At 27.5% G+C, this 11,290-nt stretch overlaps 1 protein-coding gene across 1 annotated transcript; it reads left to right on the top strand.

The window, feature by feature from the left end:
- Positions 1-5,222: 5,222 nt before the first annotated feature.
- Positions 5,223-6,771, top strand: LOC120268653 (36.4 kDa proline-rich protein-like; the record flags this gene model as incomplete). The annotated part of the gene is made up of 2 exons (XM_039275959.1): positions 5,223-5,885; positions 6,528-6,771. A coding segment is annotated over one exon (579 nt), but the record flags the coding sequence as incomplete, so codon positions are not given.
- Between the last annotated feature and the right edge of the window lie 4,519 nt (positions 6,772-11,290).

Raw genomic sequence — 11,290 nt, forward strand, 5'->3', positions numbered from 1 at the left:
TTTCTTTTTTCCCCTAGATTTAAAACTAGGGCTCTATTCATGACTTTTTTCTGAAAGAAATCTAAAAACCTACTGGTAACTAGCATGATAATTTGTATGTTAGAGTTTTATTTAAAGGGTATTTTTTGAGATACAAGATCACAAGTTTTTTTTTTTATATTTTAAAAAAGAATGAGCTGTTGAGCTTCTATTATTTTATGTTAATTTAATTTTTTTGTAAAAAAAATATTCTTAAATAAATTTTAGTGAATATATCATGAATCGCCAAGTTCCCACATTTTACATGATCTTTAGTAAAAAATTTTCTTGAATTCTTGTCAAGAAAAAATTAAGAAAAAATTTATGTTAGAAAAAGCATTTTCTCAGGATTTTTTTTACTTATCTCTTTATAAAATTTGTGAATCAATAAATATTGTTTTTTTAAAATTTATTTTTATATTTTTAATAAATTATATTTAACTAAACATTTTTTTCAAAATATATTTCAAAAATAATTTTAAAAATTAATATAATTTTTTTATAAAATTTAAATTATTAATTAATTTCAATTGATTTTTAATAAATTAGATAAAATGAACAAATAAAAAAATTGGAGGAAGTAAATATATTACTATTTAATCCATAATCTCAATTTTAGAAAGACCATTATTTATTTTTAAAAGAGTAACACTTATCCACTTTTAATTATTATTATTATTATTATTTTTACAACACAGATAAGCCACACATAAACTATTATTATTAACCTCAACGCATGGGAGTGAGCACCTCTTTATCCATTTTTATATAGCAAACAAAAAAAAATTGGTTAAACTTGTGATCTAAAAAAAGTGATGAATATTTATTAAATCTATTGCAATGGGATAAAACGTATCCTTTTTAATATAGAAAACAAAATATTGACAAAAACATGTAAGCATGGTCATGGCAAGACAGGGACAAGCATGGATACCAACAAAAAAAATAAATTAAATAATAATAATAATAATAATAATAATAATAATAGAGGCCTCCGGTTCCCACACAAATACTAATAATCTATTTAACCTACTAGTACTGAGTCTTTAGGTACAATATTTATTTCAGTAATGACTCAAGTTAAATCACGAAAAATATACAAAATAAGGACATTAATATGTGTTGAATTTATAGTTAAAATATTTATTGAAACTTTATATATTAAGTGTGACAAATAATCAATTAATGTATCGGTATTGAGTCTTTTGTATACATTATTTGTTTCAGAAACCAACTTTAGGTGGAATCACAAAATTTATATAAAATGAAAGACATAAATATTTATTAAATTTATAGTTATATTTCATATTTATACATTTATTATCACATAATTTTATAAAAAAACATTTAAAAAAAACAAAAGAGAGAATTCATAAATAAAGAATCATGGGCTGATCCAACTATAATTATCCGTGTCTGTGATTAAAAATTCTCGAGTTCAAGTCTCTTATATTACAATTCACTTTTTAAATCTTGTGTGAATCGAATAATTTTGTTTGAGAAATACCTCTCGTTCTTCCTGAAATTAATGTATCTCTGCACCCGTTTATTCTTTGCTTTATCATTTGTAGATTTTATAAAAATAATAAAAAAAATAAATAAATAAAAATCAGAAATAAAGAAAAGAGTTCACGGATGTAGAAAGTGCTAAAAGCTAAGTGTGACAGCAAGACAAGCACAAACAAAAGAAGTTCACGGACTAGTCTTTTACTTTGGCCCCCTCCTCCTTATCTTCTCTGTCTCGTCCCTACACGAATCCCTAAATATGGAATTTTTTATAATAATAATAATAATAATAATAATAATAATAATAAATAAATAAATAAATAAAACCCTAAAGTTTAGGTCCTTAACATAACCATGTGGACACTAGAGGGTATCCTCCATGCCACATGTTTTACCCATTGTTTTTAGGGAATACAACCTCCCTAGGACAGTAGGACACTCTCAAAACCACTTCATGTCTCTGCCTTGTTTTTCCCCCCACTTGCATGAATTTTCACTTTTTTATAATAATATTTATTATTTATATTATTAAAAGGTTCATAATTGAATTGTATGTGTAAGCGTATCTCTTGTTGTACTTGGCAATATACAATGTTAACTCTGTTTAATAATCATCAAATATCTTTAGTTTCTAAAAAAAACTAAGAACATACATAAAAAACTTATTCTAATTAATTATATATATATATATATATTTTATAAAAAATTAATATTTTTCTTTTACATGAAAAGTATTATGTAAAAATTCAGAAGAATTTGATAAAAAAAGATTTGATGTTACGTAATAATTTGATGAGATGCTTCCATATTTATTGTTGATGATAAATACAAAAATTACTATTTTTTTTATCAATCTATTTGTTGAGGTGAAGTATTAGAAATCTTATAAAATATTAAAAAATGATAAATGTTTCCCAGAGGGTTTTATATACATATTAATTTAAATTTAAAAAATTTTGTGCGTAAGTAACTCAAACTGATCCACTATTTATGCCTATCCATTGCTTTTTAATAATAATAATAATAATAATAATAATAATAATAATAACCCCTTATGTTTTGAGAATCTGATTTAGAATGATCACAAATTGGACAAATAGTTTTGGCAACTTTATGAAAGAGAAAAAGTAATTGTTGATTGGTATAAGCACTTGAGATGCAATACTTTAATTGATTACACGTAGGTTTTTTGTGCATTGGACGTTAGTGTATAATAATAATGTGTTGCATGGCTTTATTTTAAAGTAGTTTTCATAGTCAATATACTTATCATGTCATTCTTTTAAAATAAAAAAAAAACTTTAAACTTATGGATAATGGAAATGGAACAAAGAAGTAAATCATAATGGTTCATGAGATGCAAGGACTTATGCAAAATAAGATAGATTAAATAAATGGTAGGAACAGGATCAAAACAAGTGAAATTATGGTGTGTGTCTATATATATATGTTCATTATTCACAAAAGTATGTAAAATATAATTACTCATAATTCTTTCCATTATTCATAAAAATAGATACAATTACAATAAGCTTATGATAATCATGTTTTACTATATTTGGAAAAACTTTCTGATTAATATATATATATATATAAATATTCTTTATGAACGTCCATAGATAAAAAATCTATGTACCTCTAATTTTTGTCTGTTAGATCGTGATCCAACGGTCGACACTGATGAATAGTAATATTGTGTGATGAACTATTCCAAATAATAATTACTGTATTTGATACTATATTAATTATGGTTTATTAATATTGGCCGTTGGATTGAGATTCAACGACTAATAGTGGACACCCATAAATTTTTTATCTATGACATCTATAGATGAATGATCTTCATATATATATATATATATATATATATATATCTATATATCTTCATCCAATTATTTGTTCTCAAGTGGCCTTCTCAAAAGATTACCTCCTAATCATAAATTACTTGGAAATATTAACCTAATTTTAAACTTTCTCCATTCCACCATGTATCATTTGATAACTAATTTTTTGCTTGTTTTGTTGGTATTTATTATTGTTATTATTATTATTATTATTATTATTATTATTATTTTGAAAACAAGAACCTTGAATTTTTATATGAAAAATTAAAATTGAAGACATGAGTACAACTCATTAAGTGTTTTGTACCATTTTAATATCAATCCACCACTTTCACTGTCCTCCAACCACATGGTTTGGTTCTTGAATTAAAAATATAGCTATTATAACTAAATAATTATTTATTTATTTATTATAATAATTATTTTGAAATACTCAATTTTATCTCTATATTTTGCAAATTTCTGTTCATAACAATTAAATACGTTGATCATAAAAATAAAAAAGGGGTAAAATTAATACATTATGATATCACAAATATTTTAAAATTATATGAATAGAAGTAAATATCAAAATCAAAATACAACAACTAAAACTACTTTTGTTCTTTACATATAACCTTTTCACAATATAAAAAATCATCTCCATCCATACCACATATATTCAATATTTTGTATATATATATATCTATATATGGAAATTAATTTTGTGGTTGCAATTTACATGATGTGATGGACAGAGATTGTGAAAACATAAAATATCAAGTTTGTGTTTTGAAAAAAAAGAGAGGAATAAAATTTGTGGTTCAAAGTTACCGAAGGAAAGGAAATGTTTAATTTAATATGAGAACAAAAGTTACAAAACTATTTATGTTTTTGAGAGAGAAAGAAAGAGATTGTAGATTTATAGCCGATTAAAACTATATTGCATAAAATTATTATTTAAGAAATTTCATATTTTTAATATTATTATTGTTATTATTATAAGTTTCTTACATTTTGTATTCCATAAATGTATATAATCAAAAGTTCTTTTTTTGTTTATTCACAATATAAAGTGGAAACAAATAGATTCATATCTGAAAGAGGCTGACAATAAGTTCTTTCAAAATTGGCTATTTGTTCCTCTGTTAGAAAAAAATTGTCACTCATCGACGTGGTAGTCTATCTTTTAAAAAAACTTTAAGTACTTTTTTAGACTAATTGAGACTTTACGACTCTTTAAAAAACTGTGCATTGAACAATTAATGAATTTGTCATTGAAATATAATAATATATTAATAATAATATTTTTTTGTTATAGTATAGAGAATCCTATGAGCAGATAAATTTCTCATATTATTTTTTTCATATCTAAAAATGCAAAACAGAAAAAAATAGTTACTTAAATGATTTAAATCTCTATTACTTAAATTAAATAATAATGGTTGATATGACAATATTATTATTATTATTATTAAATTTCAAGTATTTTGTATCAAATAAATCTATTCATAACATCAAGAAATATTCCATTTTGGTTTATTTGTAGTATAATGTGAAAGAGAGAAAACAAAACACAATATACACATATACTTTCTCAATTCAAGAAAAGAATAATAAATAAATAACTGAATAAATAAATAAAAAATAAAAAATAAAGACAGCTGCCAAACTTACAACCATTACATGTTCACGTGAACCCTTCTCATCACTTCCTATAAAGAACTCCCTCAAACCATCTCTAAACCCCAAAAAACCCTAACCCTAACCCTAATTCATCTTCCCTTCCCTTCTCATGTCTTCCACCAAACTCACCTCCTTCTTCCTCATCTTCCTTCTCTTCCTCTCCATCTCCCCTCCCATTCTCTCCTGTAACTCCTGCTCCAACCCTCCCCACCACAAACAACCCTAACCCTAACCCTAATCCTCACCCAAAACACCCTAAAACACCCCAAAAACCCTAAACCACCCATTATCCTCCCTCCCATTATTGGCAGACCACCCATCACCAACCCTCCAGTCATTGGCCGGCCACCCATATCCCTCCCACCAATCATTGGTCCTCCGGTGATCCCTCCGGTGTTCCCTCCGGTGACTGGCAACCCCCCACCTGTAGGCAACTGTCCTACACCACCAACTCCAACTCCAACTCCTACCACTCCAACTCCTCCTCCTCCTCCTCCTCCTCCTCTCAACAGCTGCCCTGTTGACACACTTAAGCTTGGAGCTTGTGTTGATCTTCTTGGAGGGTTAGTGCATGTGGTTATAGGTGACCCAGTGGTGAACAAGTGTTGTCCATTGTTACAAGGACTTGTGGAACTTGAGGCAGCTGTGTGTCTTTGCACTACTATTAGACTTAAGTTACTTAATATCAACATTTACTTGCCTCTTGCTCTTCAGCTCTTGCTCACTTGTGGGAAGACTCCTCCTCCTGGGTTTACGTGCACTGTTTAGTGTGATTTCATGCATGCATGCATGCATGCCTGCCATGCATGTGTCTTTGTTTTCACAGTTTCACGTTTGTCTTTACAGTGTCTTGTAAGTTCTCTCTCTCTCTTTCTCTTCTTGTTCTTCTTTTTGTTGTTTTTATATTTTATAAATAACCAACTTCTTCGAGTATATATATATATATATATATATATATATATTTAAACATTGTTTCTTCTTGTATTCTGGCTACTATTACTTCTGTATGAGTGTGTTTTCTTCATAAATAAGCTTGATTTTCTTCCTAGTTTCTCTTGTCTATGAAATGCTTTTTTTTGAATGTTTTTTTTATAAATAAGCTTTCTGCTTATTCCTCTTCTTTATTCTTTCAACTTATGTGTTTTTTTTATTACATGCCTTCTTGTAAATGAATGTAGTTATTTTAATAAGTTTAATTACAAAGAAAAGCAGTTAATTAATAAACTGAAGATTTTTTTATTTCTTTCAACTGTCCTTTCTTCTAACTTATATATAATTGAGGAGTATTTTCATACTTAATTAACCTACTAAAAACAAGTGAGATTTTGTTTATTCACTAGTCATGCACATGCATGAATTTATTGATTAACCTATTCAAGTAGATAATGACTCTCAAATCCAACTTGTTTTTTTTTTCTCATTTTTTGAACTAATTAGTACACATGATGTAAGTTTGATCTGACAGAATGATTTTTGTCCTTGTTGTTGTTGCAGTGAGTTAAATTGGAGTTATCTGAATGCTTGGAATATTTCTGGTTGGTCAAGTGTGCATGCAATGTGGTGTTATCACAGTGTCATGATTCAATGTCTCAACTCACTTCTCTTTAATTTATTTCTCTTTGGTTTCTTTTTTCTTTTGTTTTTATCAAGTGTAATTTGTTCTAAGTCATGTCTTGTTTGTCACTGGCCCTTGTAACAAGGAATTGTTATTAATGCTTTTAATTAATCTCTTCTAATATTCGCATGTTTTAAATATTTATATATTTATTTCTTTATTTACATCGGTTGAAAAAAATTATAGGTTACTTCCTCTAGTTTTCACTTCTAATAGCATTTAAAAACAAATTTAGAACATAAAAAATATTGTTTTATCCTCTAAAATATATAAATTTATGCATCTTAACCATTTTAATTAACGAGAGGTAATGAGTTGAAGAAAAGATCATAATAAAAAAATGTTTATTTAATTCAGTGTCAAATTGTTATTTTTAAACTTTAAAATACAAAATAAGTAATTGTCCAAAATTAACTAAGTCACCAAATAGACTTTATAACATAATAAAACCAAATTATTTAATTAATATAAGATAATAATTAAAAAATATATAATATTCAAAATAATGTTTCAATATTTTACTCATTTGCAAAATGGTAATTTTGCAACATTTTTTTTTAATTTTTAATAAATTTTTTTTACCAATTACAGTTTTCATTCTTATTACTATCTATTATCATTCTTATTACTATCTATTACTATTTTTTTTATTTCCATTCCTATTTCGCTATAGTGAAGTGGTAAACTGGTAATGAAATTTACCTATTTTATTTATTTTTATAGTATTTGATATTTACCTATCAAGTGTGGCCCGTGTGGGAATGTACCTGCATTTGTTTTAATGTTTATTTTAATAATAATAAGCTAATAATAATCACATCTAAAAACAGTTACATAAAATAATCAATTGGTACAATAATTGGGAACATGTTTGATTGAAGGCAAAGCAACTTGAAAAGGTGCTTGTGAGAATTTGAGCAGAGAAGGTACTCTTTTACCACATTCAAATACACAACATGTGAATTGGCACAAGGACATGTGAAAAGGTTTGTCCTCCCAAAAATATTAAACTTTTATAAAGTGGGTCCTTAAAAGAAAATTAATAAAAAATTAATAAAAAATTTAGTTCATATTATTATATATAACAGATAAATCACTACTTATACTTTTCATCACAGGTTTATTTTATTTTGATTTCGTAAAGATTCAACTCCATTTCTTTAATAAAACCAAATGACACAAGTATATGTTTAAAATTAATTTTGGTTATAAATATTTTTTGCTTAACATATACTATTAAAATATATAGTTAAATATTAAATTAAAAAGATATAATATTTGAATTGGCTCATCTATTTCTTTCTTTCTTTTTCGGTCTATTTACTCAGAAATCCTCTCAACTAGTCCCTCTATTTTTGAAAATGGACCTATTTAGTCTCTCTATGCTTAAAAATGGTTTAACTAGTCCATGTATTTTCAAGAGTAGAAAGACTAGTTGAAATCATTTCTGAGTAGAGGACCAAAAGGGAAGAGAAAAAAAGTAGAGGGACCAATTTAGGTTATATGATTCAAAAAAATTAATTTTGATAGACATTGAGTTAATGGTTATATATATATATATATATATATATATATTCTATTAATGAAGACGCCGCGCTTTGCAATAATGAAATACTTTATTTACGTTGGTCCTTATATTTAGGTTTTATTTGAATTGGCTTAAAAAAGTATATTTTTTTTCAATTTGTAGAAGGACTTATGTTTTTTTTTTAATTTTATGTTTAAATAAGTTAATGCAAAGTAATTTTATATGTGTAAAATTGTTTGGATGTGAATTCTTAAAAGGACTTTTTTGTGGCAAATTATCAAAATGAGAATTTATTAAGTTATTATAATTATCTCAACCATTATGCATTCAAAATATAGTAATTGCTATTGATAATGATAATAACAACAACACTACACTAATGATTACATTCAAAATATAGTAATTGCTATTGATAATGATAATAACAACAACACTACACTAATAATAATAATAATAATAATAATAATAATAATAATAATAATAATAATAATAATCTATACATCTATACAATACTATTAAAGTAGATGTATAATCTAGTCTGAGAGCGTTTCAAGGACCAATTTTATTTTTTTATAACATTTATGTTTTTTATTTATATTACTTATAATATTAATAATTGAAAAACATTAATTACACGTAATTATTTATGCAATAAATATCCATAAGATTTTTGAAATCCAAGGTATAAAATAGTTTACATGGTAGAAGTTGTTTAATTATATTATTTTACATATGATATTGTCTCAAAACTCCTCACAAAATTTTAGAAACTCCGATGTAAAGACGGGATAATGCCTAGTAATAATAATAATAATAATAATAATAATAATAATAATAATAATAATAATAATAATATTGTTTTTCTTTCCTTTGTCAGGATGAAAAGGGTGGAGGCAAGAGGAAGGAGAAAACTTGGAAGGGAGCTTGAATGTAGACAAAACTATTAAGGCTGTGAAAAGTTTGCGGGAAAAAATAAAAACTTATTTAATTTTTTTATTTCATAAGGTTAATTTAGTAATTTTATAACCCAAAACTGTTTCTGAAAGGTGCTTTTCTCAGAAGCACCACATGACCCGTTTATAAAAAAAATATATATAGTATTTCAGTTTTTTTATCAGTTCTGCTAAAAAACCAATACAAACAAGTTGTTTATAACTTAGAAGTGCTTAATTTATAAAAAATAGCTAAAAAATAGCTATGGAGTTTTCGGAAACTAATCCAAATAACCCTTTACTTTTAGTAACTGTGCTTTTAGCTAAAAAATGTTACTGACTACTCTATTTTTATTATTAAAAAAGTAATATTTATATATTTTATAATTTTTTAAATAGTAGACGTGTGGCATAAGAGTTCATAGGGAAAAAATAATTAATTTTAAGAGATATCCTAATATATATATATATATATAATAAAAAAAAAAAAACACACATAATTAGTTTTGTTTTCGAAATTTACAAAAGCAAAAACGTCATGTGATAACCGAAAGCACAATGTTGAAATTATGTGCGCTGGTGGTAACATTTGTAAAATTATTTAGTGAAAATTGTCAAAAACACCCCTAAGTTTGCAATATGCACAAACACAACCTCTAAATTTGTGTATCTCTAAAAAGCCCCTTCCTTTTAAACACAATGTTTTTCAAACCCCCAAATCATGTAACGGTGGTTAACAGAGTTAATTTTGAATTTTCTGGACAAAATTGCCACTTGTATGGGAAGTCGTGGCAGTGTAATCATTTTTCAGGTTTGAGAGGAAATGGGGGTTCTCTATTCGCCTCTTCAGCTTTTCCCTTTCCAAAGTTGTCTCTGCCTGGACATCCTCTGTAATTTCAGCTTTTCCCTTTCCACCAGTGTCTCAAAAGGAAAGTTCCACTCAAGTATTCCGCATTTCATCAGTTTATAGTCTAAGGTATTGAGCCGAGGTGGACGCCGTTGAAGAAGTTGTGATTATGGTTTTATTTATAAACTATTCTGTTATAAAGAGAGATTTTCCGGTTTTGTTATGTGGTTATGTTTTTGTTGGATGATATTGAAGTGTGCATGGAGATTTTCTGGCGAGGGTTATGTTTTGTTTTACATTTTTGTCTGTGTACACGATCGAAAGAGATTTTTCGATTGTTATGCTGTGTAATGTTTATAAAGTATATTTTCCTCTTTAATTTGATGTTGTTGCAGTTTTAGATGAGATTTCCGTTTAAAAAATGAGGTTTAGTTTAAAAAATTATGTCTCCGTTTAAATATTGTGTTTTCTGTTTAAGATATCAGTTCTCTGATTAAGAATTGATGTCTTCGTTTAAGAATTCAGGTCTCCGTTTATAAAGTAAATTTTTCCGCTTAAGAATTTGTGAATATTGCTTAATGTATTGTTATTATCGCAGGCTTATGATTATGGTGGTAAACCTAGTTAATGGAGACCGTGGCTGAATTACAAAATTTTACATGACCCTTCGACATTAAAAGATCATCCGAAGGACACCATTTGTAGCAGTCACTAAGCTGGAAGCTGTATTCCAAGAGAGGGCATTTCTTGATTCTCTGTTGCAAAGGTATGATGACTGCACCTATAAATTTCTGGATCGGGGCAAGCCTGCTGAGTTTTATGCCTGAAGATGTGGCTCTCATTCTTAGTTTGTGTTGCGATGGAGACGCAGTTGTATTTCAGAAGAAGAAAACCTATGGGAGACAGAGAGACTCCATCAAGAGAACTCTTGAGCAAATTGTTTGGTAAAAGGGGGAAGAAGAAAATTTTGTCAAACTCCTGATGATGTATCTCATGGTACAATCCGCTTCCCAAATACCTCATGCTCGGTTTTGAATTTGATCGTTGGTTATGTCGATGATCTACCTGGTATGGGGTGATACGCATGGGCGCAGGCGACGTACAAGTGGCTTATGGAGGACGTTCCACAAGCTACCGCTCGAGTGCAAGCAAGATTCACTGGGATTAAGACCAACATGGGGTACATTAAGGGTTGCTCGGTCACACTGAACATCTGGTTTTACGAGCTGACCTTCACCGGAAAGAAAGTGCGTTTTGGTAAGACCCTAAGGATGCTGTGTTACGGTGAAAATAGTTACCGGAAGCAAACGTCGATAGAAAACACGTTGTCATCTC

The sequence above is a fragment of the Dioscorea cayenensis genome, chromosome 9 (genome assembly GCF_009730915.1).
Source record: "Dioscorea cayenensis subsp. rotundata cultivar TDr96_F1 chromosome 9, TDr96_F1_v2_PseudoChromosome.rev07_lg8_w22 25.fasta, whole genome shotgun sequence".
In the NCBI taxonomy this organism is placed as follows: domain Eukaryota; kingdom Viridiplantae; phylum Streptophyta; class Magnoliopsida; order Dioscoreales; family Dioscoreaceae; genus Dioscorea; species Dioscorea cayenensis.